We start from the raw sequence: 20,259 nt of genomic DNA, 5'->3' as shown, positions 1-20,259 counted from the left end.
CAGCTGTGTCTGCTGCAGTGGGAAAACTTCTGTCCTCTGGGGGGGCGCTAATCTAGCCTTTGCCTGCGGCGATCCGGCAAATGGCTCTGCGCAGGGCTTGGGCGGGGCGGGCTCAACAGGGCGGGCGGAGGGAGCCGTTATGGTGCCCTCAGTCCTGTTCCCAGAGGCTCTGCTTCTCAGAACCCCCGGAACCGCTGCAAACCTCGGAGGGAAAGCTGCCTTCCAACTGATGCCAGACACTCCCGCTTCTCCCGTTTGGGTCCGAGTCCCCAGCGATTCGCCCGTATCTGGAGCTCAGAGTCTGAGACTCCCCCCTGACCGAAAACGACAACCGCGCTCTCAGCCACCAGCCCGCTTTGCGCGCGCACCTCCGCACCTGAGTATTTTCCACACTGCGCCTCCTCTGAGCCTCGGTGTGCTGTTATTTTTCCTTCTAGTTGAAGAGTCTCTCCTCAGCCAGCCTTCCTGTGGTTCTGGGTGATGTCCGTTCCGTCTTTTAGTTGTATTTTTGAAGTGGTTGTTTGCGGCAGCAGTCTCCGGTGTTTACCTATGCCGCCATCTTGGTCTCTCCTGTCAAATAATCTTTAATGGAAACATTTTCCATTGTAGTAGCCGGACAGCCGGACATTCCACTGCACCACTGTTGATATCATCTATGATGTCACGAGGGTGGCAGCCATCAACATTGCGACTGGGCAGGTGTTTACCTATGCCGCCATCTTGGTCTCTCCTGTCAAATAATCTTTAATGGAAACATTTTCCATTGTAGTTCTTAACTAGCCGGACATTCCACTGCACCACTGTTGATATCATCTATGATGTCACGAGGGTGGCAGCCATCAACATTGCAGCCCACAGACTGGGCAGTCCCCAGGATCTCTTTAATGGTTCCAAAGAGATCTCTAGCTAACAATCGGTGCCGCATCTGTCAGGCAATGCTGACAATCTTACCAAAAGTGATATTTCCACTTAATGTTTAATGTTTAGTGCTTATTTTTTTTTTTCTTCTTTCTGTCTCTTGGAAGGCTCTTGATGATCAGGGCAGAGGCAAGAAGGCACTACCTCAGTCTGGGTTTGTCTGTTCTGAACGGTCAGTTTCACTGTAATCCTCAGACCCTTCCAATTATTGGTTGCTTTGGTGATGTCATCACCAACCTTTTTCAGAGACAGGCCCAGGGAGCCAATCTGGGGCTCAGGGCAGACGTGGCACCCACTTCCACACCAGTGCACCTCAGGTATACAACTTTGATTTCGTTGGGGTTGAACTTTGGCACCATGGTGGAGGCAGCTGGTGTCAGATGAACCCGAATTGGGGACAACTGAAGAAAGTTGCATCTGACCCTCCTGCAGGTCCAAAGCTGAAAACTCCACATGTATTGACGGAGCCTTTACACAGCTCTGCACAAGTTCTCACCACGCTGGATTCTAAGAGCTGGATACTCTATTTTACTGAAGTGATTGATCAGGACACACCTTGGGAACAGAACAGAACTGGCTGGATAAACAGGTCTAACAGAGGCCTCAACCCCCTCACTGAGAAGGGTACACCAAACGGAGCACATGGGGCTTTCTTCCCATCACTTTTAGACAATCATTTCAAACAAGCTGCTTCTTTATGGCATCCACCCATGTAACAACCAGCCAATGCAAATAGGCCTGTTCCTTAAGCAATCTCAAAAATGTATTTTTATTGATTTTAGAAAGGGAGGGGGGATAGAGACGTCAATGATGAGACTCATTGATTGGGTGCCTCCTGCACACCCCTGCTGGGGATCCAGCCAACCTGGGCATGTGCCCTGACTGGGAATCGAACTGTGACCTCCTGGTTTTTAGGTCAATGTTCAACCACTATACCACACCGGCAGGGCAATAATGCAAATTCTTAATCTAATGTCCCTAGTGAATGCATCTTAGTCACATAGAGGACACTAAAATCTCTCCCTGAAACCTGAATTGCCAGAGTGCCATCACCCACAAGTGCCTGGGCCATGAAGCCACAACAGTATTTGAGATACAACACCTTAGCTGTCTATCAAGGTTGCCCAAGTCCCAAGGCCAATTCTTGGAGACCTAATATGGATTTGGGGTTTCTGGGGCCTGCCTGCTCACTTGGGAGTTCCTTGCATAGGTAGGATGGCATTAGTTCAGGGTGGGAACACAGGCCAGATAACCTTGAGGTTACTAATCTGGCCGAGGACAAGAGGAAAGAATTTGTAGGTTCCACAGTAAGCATGTAAGTTATGACAGCTATAATTAAATGGCCACATATCCTCCTACCAAATGCACAGTCTCAAGGGACACTGTGCTTTCTATTGGAATACTGGCCAGCAACTGCCACTAACATGTAAACTTCTGTATACCCCATTCACGTCAATATCGATTCATGTCATTGCATCAACTAAAAACGAGCTTTTCAGCTCCCACACAAATTGGCAACATTACAAGGATGACAAACTTTATGTACATGCCTATCTTATATGGGCTTGGCTTCAGCAGTCCCTTTCATCTGTGAAAGTCACTTTACAGACCAAGAAAAAAGTATGCTTTTATCCTTAGGCAGTTATACCAAGACAATACATAAGAATGTATGTGTGGCCCCAGCTGGTGTGGCTTGATTGGTTGAGTATCTTCCTGTGCAACAGGAAGTTGCCAGTTTGATTTCCCTCAGGGCACATATCGGGACTGTGGGCTTGATTCCCAAAAGGGGGTGTGCAGGAGGCAACTGATCGATCAATGTTATGCTCTCACATTGATGTTTCTCTACCCCTTCTTCTAAAAATCAACAAACTATTCTTTATTTTAGAACATGTGTGTATGCATGCATTTACATGTATGGTGGGTATCTGTATACATAATGTATATATTTCATTGGTTCTCTTAAAAAGAGTAACTCCACCCCCCCCCAAATAAACACCCCTAAATTTAATAATCACTCAAAAAAAAATCTACCTCCTTGCTTTCCTAAGTCAATTCCACTCTGTTCCAGTGATACAGACTGCTCTGGAGCAGCCAGTCATGAATGCTAGGGCTCTGCTACTATCTCTGCACACTGACAGGCACATCCCAACCCCAAAGGCACCACTTCACGGGACTATCTTATACACAAGTATAAACCTCTCCACTAACAAGTAAGCGTTAGGGTCATCTCTCTGAATATATTTGTCTTCTACAACTTTTTCCATAATCTGATTAGGTTACAGGCACTTAGCAAAACAGGAAGCTTTCCAAAAGCCACCCATACAAACATACCACTGCTCAGAACCCTCTAGTTGTGCATGAGTTAATAAAACTGACCATATAGGATAACGCTGTTTATTAAAAATATATCCAGGGAGAAGGAAGTCAGTGCATTTATGCAATTTTACATACACATCTGTAGTTTGAAGTTCCATTATTCCAACAGTTCATATAAATCACTGTTTCAGATCAGAGAGAAAAAAATGCTTTACACAGGAGATCAGCAATTGGTTATAGGTTTGGTCATGAGTAGGCTTGTTGTAAAAATAAAACCACCTCTTCCAGTATTAAAGAATGTTTCCTTTATGCAGGCAAGTCTTTAGAGTTAAGAACTTTTCCTTGCACAAGAAATTACTTCAAGTTCTTGGAAAACAGCCAACCCTCCATTTTCTAGAAATATAAATGCTATATTCTGTCTGGGATCTTTTTCTTTTGAGGTAACAAAGGAAGCATTTTCAGTGATCTGACACTAGTTACCCTTGAGCTGGTATGCCAGCTCCTGCCATGGCAGACCTAAGACCCATACAAGAGCATTTCTCAGAGAGTTAGAAATACAGAGTATGACATTTCCAAACAACATTCTTATTACAGTAGGGAAAAACGGGTCATAAAATCCAGACTAAGATAAATGAAGAGTTTGATCATCTTTGCTAAAGGATAGACACTAGCATCCAGAATACCCTCAAAGGATGTGGTTTCTGAATGCACTAACATGTCTTTCCCCTGCAAGTCTCCTTAACTTTCCCCCCCCCTCCTTGAAGTATCAGCGACATCGCCATTTCCTGAGTTTGTACTCACTGACAAAAATCGGGAGCACAGAGCACAGCCTCAAAACCTGATGAAGCACAGGGAAGACAAACCTCCAATTTGCTGGCGAGAATCCTTTCTGTGGAAAACCAAGACTTGAACCTAATTTCTTATATGCAGAAGTTGGGGCTTCGTCACTCAGCCTTAGGGACTTTATACACAGGTGGCCCTAATGAAGTTCTGGAGTGACTAGTCACAGCCTTCTGGAGTTCTGTACTGAAGTGTTGTCCAATGCAGAAAAGAGGGACTTGGGGTACTACCTTCTTTATAAACTGTGAAGGTGAGAGGAAGTTTATCAATATAAACACAGGAAACCAGAGCTGAGGAACAGGAAGAGAGAAATCTGTACCCTTATGTGTGGCTGTGTTTAAGGTTCCTGCTAAATTAGGCTAAAGTATGTACAACTTTCTCCATGTCTGTCCCCAATTAGACTACCTACAATTCCCTTTGGGGAGGGAGGGGGGATGGGGATGAATTACATGTAACTCCCTCTCCCTTCCTTCTTAAAAAGAAAGTTAAAAATATACAAAGCAGATTAAACCAGTCACTGTCGAACACACCATGACATACTTGGTGTTAGCTGCCCAACATCTGACTGACTCCATCTCAGCAAAATTAAAGGACAACAGAATATTAGGACACTACCCAACTGTTTACGCATTCAAAGGATATCTAAAAATTAGTGCTTGTTGATAGGATTACTAAGCAAATAAATTTAAGGCATAACTGGAGAAACAGCAAATGAAATAGAATACATTTTCCCTACGATGCAATATTAAGGCCTCTGCCAAGGGAGACTGCTTTACAATGGGGAAGTCTTCCTGCTCCTAACTAACCAAGGGTTGCTGAGGAAAGTGTAGGCTAAAGACTGAGTGTTTAAACAGGTAATTACTGACTCTTAAACACTCAAGCTCCAGAACTGGATTAAAAAACCATCATAGGTACTGGTTAGACGGTCAATCAATGAGGGCAAATCTGCCAGGGCCACAACATGAAAATGTCAAATACAGATATTTTAGTAGGAGACATTACTTTGTTTATACACAGGTCTAAATGTTAACAACAGAACCCTGATTTAAAAAAACAAAATGCTATGTTCACGCAAAAATCTTTGTGCTTAGTTTGTAAAAAGGTATCAGAACAGTTGAAAACAAATCGGTTCATTTGTTAACCTAGCGCTGCTTGATTAAACGGCTTAGTTCCTATGCTCTATCAGAACTGCAGAAATGCCACCCCTTCCCCCATGTCAAGGTACAGCTGCTCTCACCTGTCAGAGCCTCTGCAGGGACCAGGGAGACAGACCCCTGAGCAGCTCTTACAGCTCCTCACACTTCACAGAGGTCACTGCCCGAGCTCAGTGTGAAGAATGCGGCACGTGGGGATGAGCACCCACTAGGGGATGCTCCATGTAAGGCCATTTAAGTGGAAAACGACAGTCATGAAAATAAAACAAACCACTCAGTTTCTTTTCAGTGGTAGAATAGGGAACAAAGGGGTTTCTACATCAATTAAATAAAACTTTGGAACAATAAGTAAAACAAAAAAAATTTTGATTTCTCAAAAGTTCAATTAAAAAAAAAAGACCATCTTTCTTTTTCAAAAAATTTGAATTATGGAATTTTTCTCAAATTTATGCAACAGGCTTAATTTTGACCTTAGAAAGGAGTCTCCTCCCATTTTCTCTCCACATTTTATGTTCTTCAAGTTGCTATTATAAAATCTTTGAAAAGCAAAATCAGCCATGACGCGGAATCATGGAGATGTAACAATTTACTTCAGAAATACATCTACACAAATTATGCATACAGCACAGAACTATAAACAAAAAGGTGAAGCAAACATTATTTATTTTCAGGTAGAAACATTAGCCTGATGAATTATTGCAGATTTGAGAAATCAGCACATAGAACTACTGGACAGAGCATTGCTTACAGGTGCTTTTATCTGTGTGGAGACAAAGGCTGAACTGTTTGTCCCAAGTTATCGCTGGGAGGAGGGGGGGGGGGGGGAGTGGAAGAAAGACAGACTATGAACAAAAACTTAAAACAAGAACATGGGAGAAAAAAATTATTTTACTCCAAAAGGGATTTAAAACTGCTTGTTTTCTTTAAAACTTTACATCAATTCAAAATGCTCTGGCCATAGAATAATACATACTGGATGGCCCAAGCTGTACACTTTGTAACCTACACAAGAGAAATGAATGAATGAGCTTTCCTTGCCTCTGCTCCAGGGGCTGTGGCTGCTGGAATCACCATGTAAACATTCCTAGTGTGTCACTGGTAGGAAGCCAGCAAGTAATACCCTACAACTATATTAAAACTAAGCTCTAAGAAAAGTCCACCCAGTTACAAAGGCTGAATTATATAGACAGTATAGGTCAAGTTTTGACTTTTAAATTATATCTTAATTCAGAGAACATGGAACAACAAAAGCCCATGGCTAATGAAAATGTAACAATTGAGTGTCATATACAAAAAACTGTGTGAACTGCACAGACAATGCATGAATGGGGAGAGAAAATTAGAGGGAAGTGAAAAGCACACAGAGCTAACCTACTGAACTATTTGTCAAATAAGCATGAGCTTTAATTTCTGTACTTATGTACAAGAGTTATCTTTGGAGGAAACAATACTGCAAACTTAGCTAGATGGATACACACAGCCCAGAATTAAACTGCACAGCGACATTTATTGTTTCAGCCTGGAAAAACATCCCCTTTTTCAAATTTCACACAGCAAAGCAAGTTAAAAACTTCACTCATCAAATAAATGATAATTTAAACAAGAACTTGCTAAAGAAACCTCATCACAACAATGGTTTAGGGCCTGATCACTTTAAGTCCATGGGGCCATTAATGAATATCAACCAAGTGTCTCTTTTATCATCTGCAAGCCGTTTTTCCTACAACAAGAAGGAGTAACATGTTTCCTTGACTCAGGTGATACATTTAGAAAAGAAATCATGATTTGTTTTCTTTTGCTGTAACAGGCAGACACTGCATTCCTCGGTGTAATCAGGAAAGATGGAATGATTGCTGCCCTTCTCTTGCGGCTATTAACAGTTTTTCCCGCATTATCTCAAGGCTTGAATAGTCCGGCAACTTAAGATAGTTCACACAAGTCATTACGGAGGGCAAGAAGTCATCTGGGTTTTCTGTCGATTCGAATGTCTTCCGAACAATTGTCAAGGGTGGGTTCAAACTCCGGAAGCCTAATTTAGAGGGAAGGAAGAGAGACCAAGGACTCAGTAAGTGTACAGGATGCAAACAACCAGCTTAGAGAACACTTTCTTAGCCATGAGAGGAGTCAGACTGAAATAATAGGCATGCCTTTTTTATGCTACGACTATCAGAAAACATTACACTGCTTTGCTGTATAATATTACCACACACACGAGGTACTATTTCTTCCTTGGCGATTAAACCTACATATTCAATATACATTTAGTGCATGGAACCTGGCATCTGCTTTATTTACTATAAAAAGTCATTGTATAACATGAAGGCAAACAGTTTCCTATGTCTTCTAACTTTTAAAAGAGTACCAACTCATACCTATATAAGTATGTTAGGACTCAACTTTGAACGTTCACACTACAGAATACCTTCTCATCTAAGATCATAATGTACAAATGTCAAAAGCAGCATTTACAGTGTATAGTAATCCTATTTCAATGTGTTTAAGATAAATCTCTACGAGTTTTCCTGCCAGTTATATCTGTTAATGAATTACCTCACAAACCAAAAATTGAGAAATATTACCATACTGGAATAACTACGAGGCACTGTAAATCAAATAAAGAAAATCCCGCTATTGGTACTGAAGTACACACACACACACACACACACACACACAGTTATAGCTAGCATCAACAGTGTACCCACCTCCAACAGGCAATCTTGGGCTACCTGTCACAAACTGGAGAAATAACCTCTGCTGCTCATTATCAAAACTACTGAGAATCTCAAACAAAAACTTCACAGCCCGACTGCAACAGAAATAATTATTATTATTTCATATTAAAATACAGATTTGAATCACAACACATTGCCAACTCTCACAATAAGCTAGAGACTGTCAAATTTAAGTATGACTACATATGAATTCACATTACAATGAACCCTGAAATCAAATTTGCTTCTGCTGTTATAGCTAGAATTCAAGTGGAATGTTACTGTTATAATAACTAAGATTTGTGTGGGATTGTTCAGATATCCCTGTTTTACTATAAATATCAGAAAACCTCCTTTAATATGTAGACAAATTAGAAAATAACCCCCTTTTATTGTTTACAATATATACATACATAGACTACCAAATTCTAAGCTATAAATTGAACCACTGGCAGACCCCAGCATTCACCTGTCATGAGTGTAACCGTGATCTGGCCTGCAGCATTCCATCAGTATCTTTGTATCCCAAGTGTCTGCTTTACTGCCACACAGGAGTTGATCCAGCTGTGCATTTAAATAAGGGTAAAGAATTACTCAAGATAATAGCTGTATAACAGATTGAAGTGCATACAATATGTTTCATAGTATGCCGAAAAGGTCTGAATGTATTAAGAGTATCATTTTTATATCAAAGACTTCTGCTAGGACCTCTTTAGATACTGTGCTCTTCTAATGCATTTACACATTCAATTTCCCCTTCTGTTGCACATTAATAGGAATTCTGCCCATTTGTCGGGATTTAGAGTTCTAGAGAAGCCTTTAATTTCAAACAAAACATCTGAAACAAACACTTGATTTAAGTTTTCCTAACTCTTCTCAGTTCTTTAGAAGCTTTAACCTGATAACCTACTTCCAACCAAGTAGATTTTTATAAATCCTGGCTTTTGGAATCACAAGGGTACTCAATAAGGGAAGCCAAGAGATAGACTACTGAGCTGGAGAGCAGTGGGAGAAGTAAGTTAAAATGAGACATAGCAAATCGGTAGTTTTTCACATTTTGTAAAGAGATGCACGTCTATGCCATACAGTTGTTTAGGGCTATATGGGGACCCACCTATCCATTACAGAATGATTGTTAGAAAGCAAAAAATGCCTTTGTGTCCTTGGAAAATCTTAAACATCAGTTTCAAATCAAACCATCTTTTCTTTAGTTTAACAGCCCATTTGCAGAATGAGTATATACTTTTGAGAAAATCCAATTTAGGACATACGAAATTTAATATTGACTACCTGTCACTGTCAGGTACTTCATGTATCCTGTTCAGTGAGACAGAGGTTATCTTAATTTTATAGACTAGGCAGTCAGATTAGGTACAATTACTTGGATATGGTCACACAGCTAGGCAGTGAGGAACAGGACTCAAATACAGGAGCAACACTTGCTGTTTTCAAGTCCAGGTGATACTTGGTGCTTTAAAGTGCTAGGGATGCCACATGCTTCAATAGTTACCAAACCCAAGTGGACATAAAAATAATGAGATTAAAATGCTGTTTCAAAGATTTCCAGATTCAGCCAGCAACGAATGTGTATTCTAAAGCTAGTATTGAAAAAAAATTAAAAAGGTTTGCGAACTGGGGAAACCTAACACCTTCTGGACTGGTTCTATGACATTTCATGTAGTCTGAGATTCATGTTGCATTTTAAGATGGCTAGAAAAACTATGCATAAAGTCATATTTTCCATTCTCAAAAGTATTCTCTGAATTTGGCAATTAATAAATTAATAAATTAATTAATAAACACTTCCTTAAAATTTCAAGGACTAACTTGATTCTTGAAACCAAGTCTCATCTAATCCAGGAAGTGTAGTTAATAAAAAATAACAACAAATAAAGACAGTGTGACCTCCTCAGTATCAGTTTCATTATTCTGGACCCATGGCTCTCCCTGCTAACCACAGCAGTACAGACACCTAAGTCCCATGCCCCATCAAGCATCCAGGTCTCAGTTGACAATGACACTATGCTTACTCAATCACACATGGACCCCACTCCCTTATATTTAATATTTATATTACACTGAATATTTATATAGTTCATATATGTTATTTATACAGTATAAAATGTTATATTTGATGTTTAATATTTTTCCTTGCTCAGGAAATGGCTTTATCTTTCTCAAAAATCCACCTCTTGCTCCCAACCCTCTTTTTGTTTGCAACAGTGGAGTCTTCGACTAAATAGCACAGAAATACTCCACTAAGATAATTAAGGCACAGAACTAGAAATGAACATTTATTTTAGATATAAGATACTCACCTCTTCTGGGTAGAAGTACTGAAGATGACTGAGTGGGAAGACTGATTCAAATCCATCTCTGAATGAATCAAACTGCCTGGAAACGCCTTCATTTAGTGCCCAGAATATAACAAGCTGCAAAAGAGAAAAATCTTTTACAAACTGTGACAAGATTTCAAATCTTTTTCCGTGACAAAGTACAGTGAAACATTACTTTAAAAAAAAATTGGACAAGTAACAATTACTGTTGTTTTAAATGTGAAATTTTTAGTTTTATATCCTGTTAAGTTCTTAGAACCCAACCCTCTGCTAAGTATGTGCACGTAGCAAAAGGCACACTATAGAAATGCAGTCACATAAAATTGAAGGGTAACAAAAAGCATCTGTAATTGGCCCAACATTATCTAGTCATCAATCACTTTGACTATTTGTTCAGAAATAGAGGACATATTCAGATAAAAATAAAAACATTATTATAAATTATTTTCAGAGAACCTTAATCTGGATGTTAATGCTTCATTTAATAGTAAACTGAAAGAAAAGCAGCAGGTAAATAGTATTTAAGATTCTCTACTATCGTCTCTCTCTCTCTCTCTCTCTCTCTCTCTCTCAAACTGGTGAAGAAACCAGAGCTAAAAATTTTCAGAGGTTCTATCTAAAATCCCACACTTAAGTTAGTGGAAGAGTTAGGTCTAGGTGGAGGGTAATATTTCATCTTGAACACAATGCTCTTTCCACTCAATGTCTAGAAAAACAAACAAACAAAAACTTCAAAAAGTAGCAATAAAGACCTCATGGGTTGTAATTTAAAACATAATTTATATTCAATATAAAATTATTTTTCCTTAATTCAGCTTATAAAGGTAAGGACCATGAATTGGCAATTTGAAAAGCCTCATCAAACCCACAAATGTGTGAGAGAGAGAGAGAGAGAGTGTGTGTGTGTGTGTGTGTGTGTTAGAGGCAATTTTTATCTGGCGTGATAGCGATTTAGTCACAAGGGATGGCTCCTTTTTAGTGATTTCTACTCAAACTGTGACAAAATGTGAAATGTGATCTTCTAAGATAGTATTTAAGCTTAAGAATAGCAAACTCAAGATTGTATAAGGCATTGTGAAATATCCAATATATCCTCTCATAGAACAAACAAAGCTAAGGCTGAAAAAGTCAACTTCATGCAGTGATCCCACAGGTCAAAGGTCTCAAACTAGTCCGTGCAGGCAGCTAGCTGGCACCTTGTGCTTTAGTGGACTGGCCCCTTCCCTCTCCTTCAGAGCAGTAGCCACAGGCAAAGCTCTGCATCACCACAGATGGTCTTCTCCCCAAAGGACGCCGCGATTACATACCCTTAGATACTCTTCTAGATTATAGATAGTGACGGGTATATCCTTTCCTCCTTTCTTCAGTTCGATGTTGGGAAACCCTGGCAGAGTGAAATCCAATCCCAGATCTTCAACTGAGCAGCCATTCATAGTCAAAGTTTCTAATGCATATCGTAGACTCTCTTTGGTCTACACAAAAGGAAAGGGGGTTGTCAAGTACCGTCATTCACTTAATTATGTTTTTGTGTTTATAAAATAAAAGACATGCTAACACATTTTATGGGTTCTTTTAGCTCTTAGCCTATTTTTTCTTCTTTTGTCATAATCTACACATGACCAAGTCACTGAGATAACAAAGGAAATAATCTTAAACACTTCCGATTCCAACTGTTTTTATATGAGAAACAAGATCTCGAGTGTTCCTTCATAATGAGATGTTTGCTACTCAATTTGATCATATTCACATCAAATTTCTCAAAAAGGCTAAGATACTATGCATAATGGTCTACTTAAGAGTGTGGGCTCTGGAGTCAAACTTTTCATAAATTCTTGGCAAATCTTAATGAATTCAATATATGTATATAGCCAATACTGAGTAATACAATATAGTTAGGAAATTATAAATTCAAGTAAGTACAAACAATGCACTATCTAGTAATAAAAATATTTTTTCTCTGCAAAGTCCAAGTCTAGAGAATACCTTGTAAATTCTTAATCAGGACTAGAATAACAAATATATATTCATATAATAGCACTACAGTGAAAAAAGATTCCAACAAAGAAAAATCAAGTCACACTCTTATAAAGAAATGTTAAAAGCAGTTTGTATTATTCACTTTTTAAGTGCTTAAGATTATATGGTTATGTTTTATAAAAATATAAAAAAAAATTCTTTTAGATTAAGCATGAAAGACCAACAGGCAAAACCACAAATTCTATCTGAAAATGAAGGTATCCACTACAGGAGAAAGAAGGCAAATGGGTTTCTGGATTGGAGATGCCTCTAAGTGCAGAAAATTAGTCATTTTAAACAGACTGATTATTAAATCATTTTTTAAGACATTTGACACGGGACTCCACCAAGATGGCGGCATAGGTAAACACCGGAGACTGCTGCCGCAAACAACCACTTCAAAAATACAACTAAAAGACGGAACGGACATCACCCAGAACCACAGGAAGGCTGGCTGAGGAGAGACTCTTCAACTAGAAGGAAAAATAACAGCACACCGAGGCTCAGAGGAGGCGCAGTGTGGAAAAAACTCAGGTGCGGAGGTGCGCGCGCAAAGCGGGCTGGTGGCTGAGAGCGCGGTTGTCGTTTTCGGTCAGGGGGGAGTCTCAGACTCTGAGCTCCAGATACGGGCGAATCGCTGGGGACTCGGACCCAAACGGGAGAAGCGGGAGTGTCTGGCATCAGTTGGAAGGCAGCTTTCCCTCCGAGGTTTGCAGCGGTTCCGGGGGTTCTGAGAAGCAGAGCCTCTGGGAACAGGACTGAGGGCACCATAACGGCTCCCTCCGCCCGCCCTGTTGAGCCCGCCCCGCCCAAGCCCTGCGCAGAGCCATTTGCCGGATAGCCTCAGGCAAAGGCTAGATTAGCACCTCCCCAGAGGACAGAAGTTTTCCGCGGCAGACACAGCTGATTCACACAGCCAGTCGGCCTGGTGGTCAAATCCCTCTAGTATTAACTACAACAATCAAGGCTCAACTAGAACAAGACTGCGCACAAAGACCACTAGGGGGTGCACCAAGAAAGCATAAAAAATGCGGAGACAAAAAAACATGACAGAAATGGAGGATATAGAGCTAAAAAACGCAATTTTGAGGGCTTGCAATAAACTTCTGGAGAGCCTCACGAAAACTAATGAGACCCTCGATGCTATGATAAAGAAACAACTAGAAATTAAGCATACACGGTCGGAAATAAAGAATATTACACCCAATAGCAGACCAGAGGAGCGCAAGAATCAAGCCAAAGATTTGAAATGCGAAGAAGCAAAAAACACCCAACCGGAAAAGCAAAATGAAAAAAGAATCCGAAAATACGAAGATAGTGTAAGGAGCCTCTGGGACAGCTTCAAGCGTACCAACATCAGAATAATAGGGGTGCCAGAAGATGAGAGACAGCAAGATATTGAAAACCTATTTGAAGAAATAATGGCAGAAAACTTCCCCCACCTGGTGAAAGAAATGGACTTACAGGTCCAAGAAGCGCAGAGAACCCCAAACAAAAGGAATCCAAAGAGGACCACACCAAGACACATCATAATTAAAATGCCAAGAGCAAAAGACAAAGAGAGAATCTTAAAAGCAGCAAGAGAAAGAGACTCAATTACCTACAAGGGAATACCCATACGACTGTCAGCTGATTTCTCAACAGAAACTTTGCAGGCCAGAAGGGAATGGCAAGAAATATTCAAAGTGATGAATACCAAGAACCTACAACCAAGATTACTTTATCCAGCAAAGCTATCATTCAGAATTGAAGGTCAGATAAAGAGCTTCACAGATAAGGAAAAGCTAAAGGAGTTCATCACCACTAAACCAGTATTATACGAAATGCTGAAAGGTATCCTTTAAGAAGAGGAAGAAGAAAAAGGTAAAGATACAAATTGTGAACAACAAACATGCATCTATCAACAAGTGAATCTAAGAATCAAGTGAATAAATAATCTGATGTACAGAATGAACTGGTGATTATAATGAATCAGGGACATAGAAAGGGAATGGACTGACTATTCTTGGGGGGGAAAGGGGAATGGGAGATGCGGGAAGAAACTGGACAAAAATCGTGATCAACCGAAGGACTTGTATGCATGCATATAAGCATAACTAATGGACATAAGACACTGGGGGGTAAGGGAGGGCAGGGGATTGTCAAGGGGGGGGGGGGAGGGAAAAAACCAAAAAAAAAAAAAAAATAAAAAAAAAAAAAAAAAAGGCATTTGACACTATGGGTTCCAGATCAAGCAGCCTGGGCTTAAATTCCAGCTCTCACATTCTGGGTATGTGACCTTGGGCAGCACGTTACTCAACCTATCTGCCTTGGGTTTCTCACGTGTAAAACTGGGATAATAGAAATACCTAAGTCTCACAGTGTTGTTGTGGATTAAATAAATTAACATATGTCAGGCACCTGGAACATGCCATGATTTTACTTTCTTTCCTTGCTTCTATCCTTGGGCCATTATTTACCTAAAAGATAATCGATCCTAAATAAGACTATAGTAGTTTAAAACTTACAAAGTTGCTAACTGTAAACCTAAGTGGTTCTAAAAATCTGAAAACAGATATTGTATTGAAAATATGGACTTGGCAAAGATCTGGCTATTTCCCTTAATAAGCTTATTTCTCCAAAATCACCAACAACTACCAATTAATATGGGAGCTAAGATGAATTCCCTTACAAATCATCCTCCCTGACACAAAGGCATTCTAAAACCCCCAACTGTCTACTGTAAGCTCCTCTCCATTTTATTAAGAGACTAGAGGTCTGATGCACAAAATTCGTGCACTGGGGGTGGGGGTGTGGTCCCTCAGTCCAGCCTGTACTCTCTCCAATCTGGGACCCCTCGGGGGATGTCCGACTGCCCGACTGCTGGTTTAGGCCCGATCCCACAGGGCCTAAACCGGCAGTCAGACATCCCTCACAATCTGGGACTGCTGGCTCCCAACCACTCGCCGGCCTGCCTGCCTGCCTGATTGCCCCTACCGCTTCTGCCTGCCAGCCTGATCACCCCCTAACCCAGTGGTTCTCAACCTTCTGGCCCTTTAAATACAGTTCCTCTTGTTGTGACCCAACCATAAAATTATTTTCGTTGCTACTTCATAACTGTAATGTTGCTACTGTTATGAATTGTAACGTAAATATCTGATACGCAGGATAGTCTTAGGCGACCCCTCTGAAAGGGTCGTTCAACCGCCAAAGGGGTCTCGACCCACAGGTTGAGAATCACTGCCCTAACCCCTCCTCTGCCACAGCCTGATCGATGCCTAACTGCTCTCCTGCCGGCCCGTTTGCCCCCAACGGCCTTCCCCTGACAGCCTGATCTCGCTCCCAACTGCCCTCCCCTGCTGGCCTGATGGCCCCTAACTGGCTCTGCCTCAGTCCCCCACCACCATGGTTTTGTCTGGAAAGAAGTTGGGTCCCGGAAAATGGCCGATCGACCCGGTCTTACTAGCATATTACCCTTTTATTAATATAGATATGACACTTTCACTCTATAGAATCTCTTCTCTATTCTTAATGGGAGTTGATTTAACTTTGGTCCATGTTACCTGCCCAATATAAGCTATCTGAGTCTGTGCCATTTTTTAAAAATACAACTTTGCCTTCTTCTAATGTCAGATACAGAACCACTACTAATCTCAGACTGAATGAAATGACTTTTTAGTAAAAAATATCAATTAATGATATAAAACTCAAGATTACCCATGAAATCTAAAAGAAACTTCAATATGTGTTACCAAAATATAGTACACAGCCACTATGATTTTTAAAGATATCATCCTGAAATCTCTCTAGAAACAAATGGACTCTTCCTAAATTCAGCCACATTTCAGGAAAAAAAAAAAATCAATCTGTCCTAAGAACAGTTTTATTGATTCAAATGCTTACTAAAAGAATTCAGCCTGACATAGTATCTGCCCAGATACATAACACCCATATAAAATTTAACAAGCAAGAGGCTTTGATTTCAGTTAGGAGTGTATTTTATTTGCTAATCAAGCCTTTTACTCACCAACTGCTGTTATTATAGGCCCTCTTTCTTACTTATTATAAAATCATGTTTCAGTTGTGATAAAAAATTAAAGTCTTCTAAAATAACATAACTGTGTCAAATACAAACCACTTAACAAAGACCTCATCTTTCTACAATAAGAAACTGATCCATTTGGAGGTTTCCTCATCTTGTAAGCCTACCTGGGATTTATCTTGTTCAAGTCTTTTCTTTTGTCTGACAACGTCTTCTAGGTGATACACTGATCTGGCTACCACTGGGTCAATGTCAAACAAATCGTGTGACGTCAGTGAAGTTTCTTGCCGTAGCATCCACTTATAAAAGGGTAAGCCAAGGGGAAGGTCCACCTGAAAGGGAATATGCAAAATATTATTTTTAAATATATTTTACTGATTTTTTACAGAGAGGAAGGGAAAGGGATAGAGAATTAGAAACATCAATGAGAGAGAAACATCGATCAGCTGCCTCCTGCACACTCCCTACTGGGGATGTGCCTGCAACCAAGGTACATGCCCTTGACCGGAATCGAAACCTGGGACCCTTGAGTCCGCAGGCTGACGCTCTATCCACTGAGCCAAACCAGTTAGGGCGAATATGCAAAATATTTTAAGTCACAGCTTCTAGAATTGTCTCAGTTCTATAACTGACATGTCAAGAGGTCATTTAAATAGGTCAAATAATCCTCAGAGGAAAACAGTCCGTAGTAAGGACTATTTCCCTCATTATATGAAAAGAGTCCCCATTTAAATTCAATCTGGGGCCCTGATATTATGAAATTTTAAAAATACTTAAGTATTCTATTTAAACAATGACCCTATAAAATAATTTTTCAATGATGGACATATAGTCTCCATAAGGGCTCAATATCAAGCGATGTTTAGAGGAAAGAGTTAAAAGAACCAACTAATTATCATTAAAAGAAAAGAAAATGGAACTTCTAAAATAACTGGTGAACAGCCCATTCTTCAGTTACAGTGAAATTGTAAGCTTGTGAATTTGACATCAAATGAAAATGTCTTCCACATACAAAGTAGCTTATAAAATGTGAGAAGAGGAAATGGAGGAAAGTCTAGAAATATTCAAACCTCTGGGAATACTGATTTCCTTGGATTATTTTCATTCTAGCTCCCTACTGGCAAATTACTGTAGGTTTAATTACATACTCATGCTTTCCTACTGAATTGAAACTATGATATCAAATATTTCAGAAATATATCATTAAAACCATGCCTGATTCTGAGCCTCTGCTTCTAGCAGAACATGGGCGACAGACTGGCATTTGGACATCACCTGGGAGCTGGTATGAGAATGTAGAATCTTGGGCCTCACCCTTGAACTACTGAATCAGAATTGGCTTTTGTAACAAAATCCCCAAGTAATTCATATGCACATTAAAGTTTGTATAGCACTATTTTAAAAATACAGCATTAAGCACATGGGATTAGGCACTTTCATAAAACACAGGCACACAAAAATTTATAGAAAAGCAAATAAACTTACCAATCTGAAATCCATAATAGCCTTGGCCATTAATTTTCCTAAGAAGCGAAACTTCATCTTAACCTTTGCAATATGAGCTGGCTTTGCTGTCCTACCAAAGGGAAGCGCAAACAGGCCCTGGAGGTTTTGAATATACTTGGTCCCTTCTTGGCTTCCTGTAAATGAACAAGTGACCAAACTTTACATACTCTCTCCCAAAACAAGACAAAACAAAAACTGGTAACTCAGAACATTTAAGAAATGCAATATTCTCAAAATCAGAAAGATCATGTAATTAAGTCCTCTAGAGCTGGAAGGGCCTCCCTTAATTGATAAATAGGAAAAAGGCTAAAATAAATTAAGGTCAGAGAGAATGGTCCTCTGCTACAAATTAAATATATTTAATGAATTGTAAGGGCCCTTTACCTGATCTGAATAACACAAATTGACTGACTAACTCAGATTAATATTACCTTTTGGATTGCTGAGAGTAACTTCTTCACCTCTCCAAAGACCCAAGTCAGCTCTCTGTAGTTCCTGAGATACAAGTGCATAAAACTCCAGTGTAGGCCCAAGACCTGTACCAACCTACAGAAGAATAAAAGTAGAACAATTTCAAATTTTAGAATTTGCACTGCCCCCCTTTTTTAACCTGCAAACCTCTTGGCAATGTGGATACTAACAGGAACTATTTATCAGGACGCAGTAGAGATTATTTCTCCAGCTGTCCTGACTGTATTTCTTCAGTCTTGATCATCTAGAACAGTGGTTCTCAACCTTGGCTGCACATTAGAATCACCTGGGAATCTTTTTAAAATCCTGATTTCTGGGCCTCATCCTCCGGAAATTCTGTTTCTTTGTTACTAATGTGGCCCCACCCCATAACAAAGAAACAGAATTTACGGAGGATGAGGCCCAGAAATCAGGATTTTAAAAAGATTCCCAGGTGATTCTAATGTGCAGCCAGGGTTGAGAACCACTGATCTAGAATAAGAGCTAGCATCCCTTTCTAATTTCCTACTCCCCATGGCCCAAACTTAGCCTCAGAGAGTACATCAGTGCTTCTCAAGCCCATGGTGTACTGGGATCTTCTGAAAGCTGTTTAACATGCACACATGGGGGATAGGCATGCCCGGAAGACTCTAATTTAGTAGGTGGGTCATTTCAAGCCTGGGCATTGGTATCCTGAAACAAGCTCCAAGAAACTATATGGTCTGAGCTTGTATCCTGAGAAAAGTAGCTATATACCTTACCCTCAGGGACTAAGGCAGCAGTTCTCAATCTGTGGGTCGCAACCCCTTTGGCTGTCGAACGACCCTTTCACAGGGGTCGCCTAAGACCATCCTGCATATCAGATATTTACATTACCATTCATAACAGTAGCAACATTACAGTTATGAAGTAGCAATGAAAATAATTTTATGGTTGGGTCACAACATGAGGAACTGTATTTAAAGGGCCAGAAGGTTGAGAACCACTGGACTAAGGCATGGTCTGCATATGGCTGTCTCTCATTCTCTCTTTGGTGAATGGCAACTCTGAAACCAGCTTAAATGTCATCTCCTTAGGAAAAGCCTCCTTATATGCCCAGTTACTTTGCTCCTTTTCTTAGGATTTACATTTCAGCTACTAAGTACTTACCATATTTCACTGTCAGCATTTCATTATATGCCTGTATATCACACCCGAGGGTAACTTTAACAAGTTAACTGCCACGATATTTTGAGTTTAATTAACATGTTAAGCACCCTGTCAGTCACCGGTGACTGACACTATACTTTCCATCCGGAAGACAAAACAGGCTGGGCGCTTAATGTGTTAAAAAAGGTCCGCTGCTTGCGTCTATAGACGCTTATGGCATACAAATGGTTAATTCACCTCTGTATCCTCTACAGTGCCGGAGCACACACTAGCCTTTAACAGCGGTTTGTTAAATAAACACAAATAAGGGGAGGTCTGAATCCATACCAACACACACTAGGCTAACTTAGCCTCAGAAAGTACACCAGTGCTTCTCAAGCCCATGGTGCACTGGGATCTCCTGAGAGCTGTTTAACATGCACATGGGGGGTAGGTGCATCCTGAAGACTCTGATTTAGTAGGTGGGTCTTGTTTTGATCCTGGACACTGGTATCTTGAAACAAGCCCCAGAGATAACTGTACAGCCAGCTGTAAATGAACATGCCTCCTCCATGACATACATGAGCCTGGGGCAATGTTCAGCCTAGATATTCCTTCATGTTCTATCAAGGTCCTACCAGCTCAGACATTAAGCTAAATATGCAGCTAAGGACAAGTTAATACCAAAGTCTATAGGCTAAATCTAACCACTGTCCTGTCAAGAAGGCTGTATTTCACGTGTACGGTATTTGCAACTAATGGGCACTATTTTACCACTAGAGGCCTGGTGCATGAAATTCATGCGTGGGTATAAGCATAACCAATGGACATAAGACACTGGGGGGTAGGGGAGGCTGGGGGAA

General features: G+C 40.4%; 2 protein-coding genes across 20 annotated transcripts in view; both read right to left on the bottom strand.

Annotated features, from left to right (window-relative positions):
* DNER (delta/notch-like EGF repeat containing) overlaps window positions 1–925 on the bottom strand; it is a 283,908-nt gene extending 282,983 nt beyond the window's left edge. The window contains exon 1 of the mRNA XM_014530157.1: window positions 782–925. Within this exon, the coding sequence (XP_014385643.1) occupies window positions 782–925 (144 nt within the window). The remainder of the gene's footprint in view (window positions 1–781) is intronic.
* Window positions 926–5,796: 4,871 nt separating this feature from the next.
* The window catches only part of TRIP12 (thyroid hormone receptor interactor 12), a 135,370-nt gene continuing 120,907 nt past the window's right edge, over window positions 5,797–20,259 (bottom strand). For 18 of the 19 annotated variants that reach the window (XM_014530161.1, XM_014530159.1, XM_014530160.1 and 15 more), the window contains 8 exons: window positions 18,250–18,364; window positions 17,798–17,952; window positions 16,480–16,644; window positions 11,583–11,747; window positions 10,258–10,371; window positions 8,409–8,503; window positions 7,931–8,034; window positions 5,797–7,257 (listed from right to left, as the gene is read on the bottom strand). In XM_014530161.1, the coding sequence (XP_014385647.1) occupies window positions 7,061–7,257; window positions 7,931–8,034; window positions 8,409–8,503; window positions 10,258–10,371; window positions 11,583–11,747; window positions 16,480–16,644; window positions 17,798–17,952; window positions 18,250–18,364 (1,110 nt within the window). In that variant the 3' untranslated portion in view covers window positions 5,797–7,060. The remainder of the gene's footprint in view (window positions 7,258–7,930; window positions 8,035–8,408; window positions 8,504–10,257; window positions 10,372–11,582; window positions 11,748–16,479; window positions 16,645–17,797; window positions 17,953–18,249; window positions 18,365–20,259) is intronic. The other variant, XM_014530170.1, reaches the window with a different exon arrangement.

The sequence above is a fragment of the Myotis brandtii genome, unplaced genomic scaffold (assembly GCF_000412655.1).
Source record: "Myotis brandtii unplaced genomic scaffold, ASM41265v1 scaffold727, whole genome shotgun sequence".
Taxonomy (NCBI): domain Eukaryota; kingdom Metazoa; phylum Chordata; class Mammalia; order Chiroptera; family Vespertilionidae; genus Myotis; species Myotis brandtii.
The sequence above is the reverse complement of the archived record's forward strand: the minus strand, read 5'-3'. Positions and strand labels throughout refer to the sequence as shown.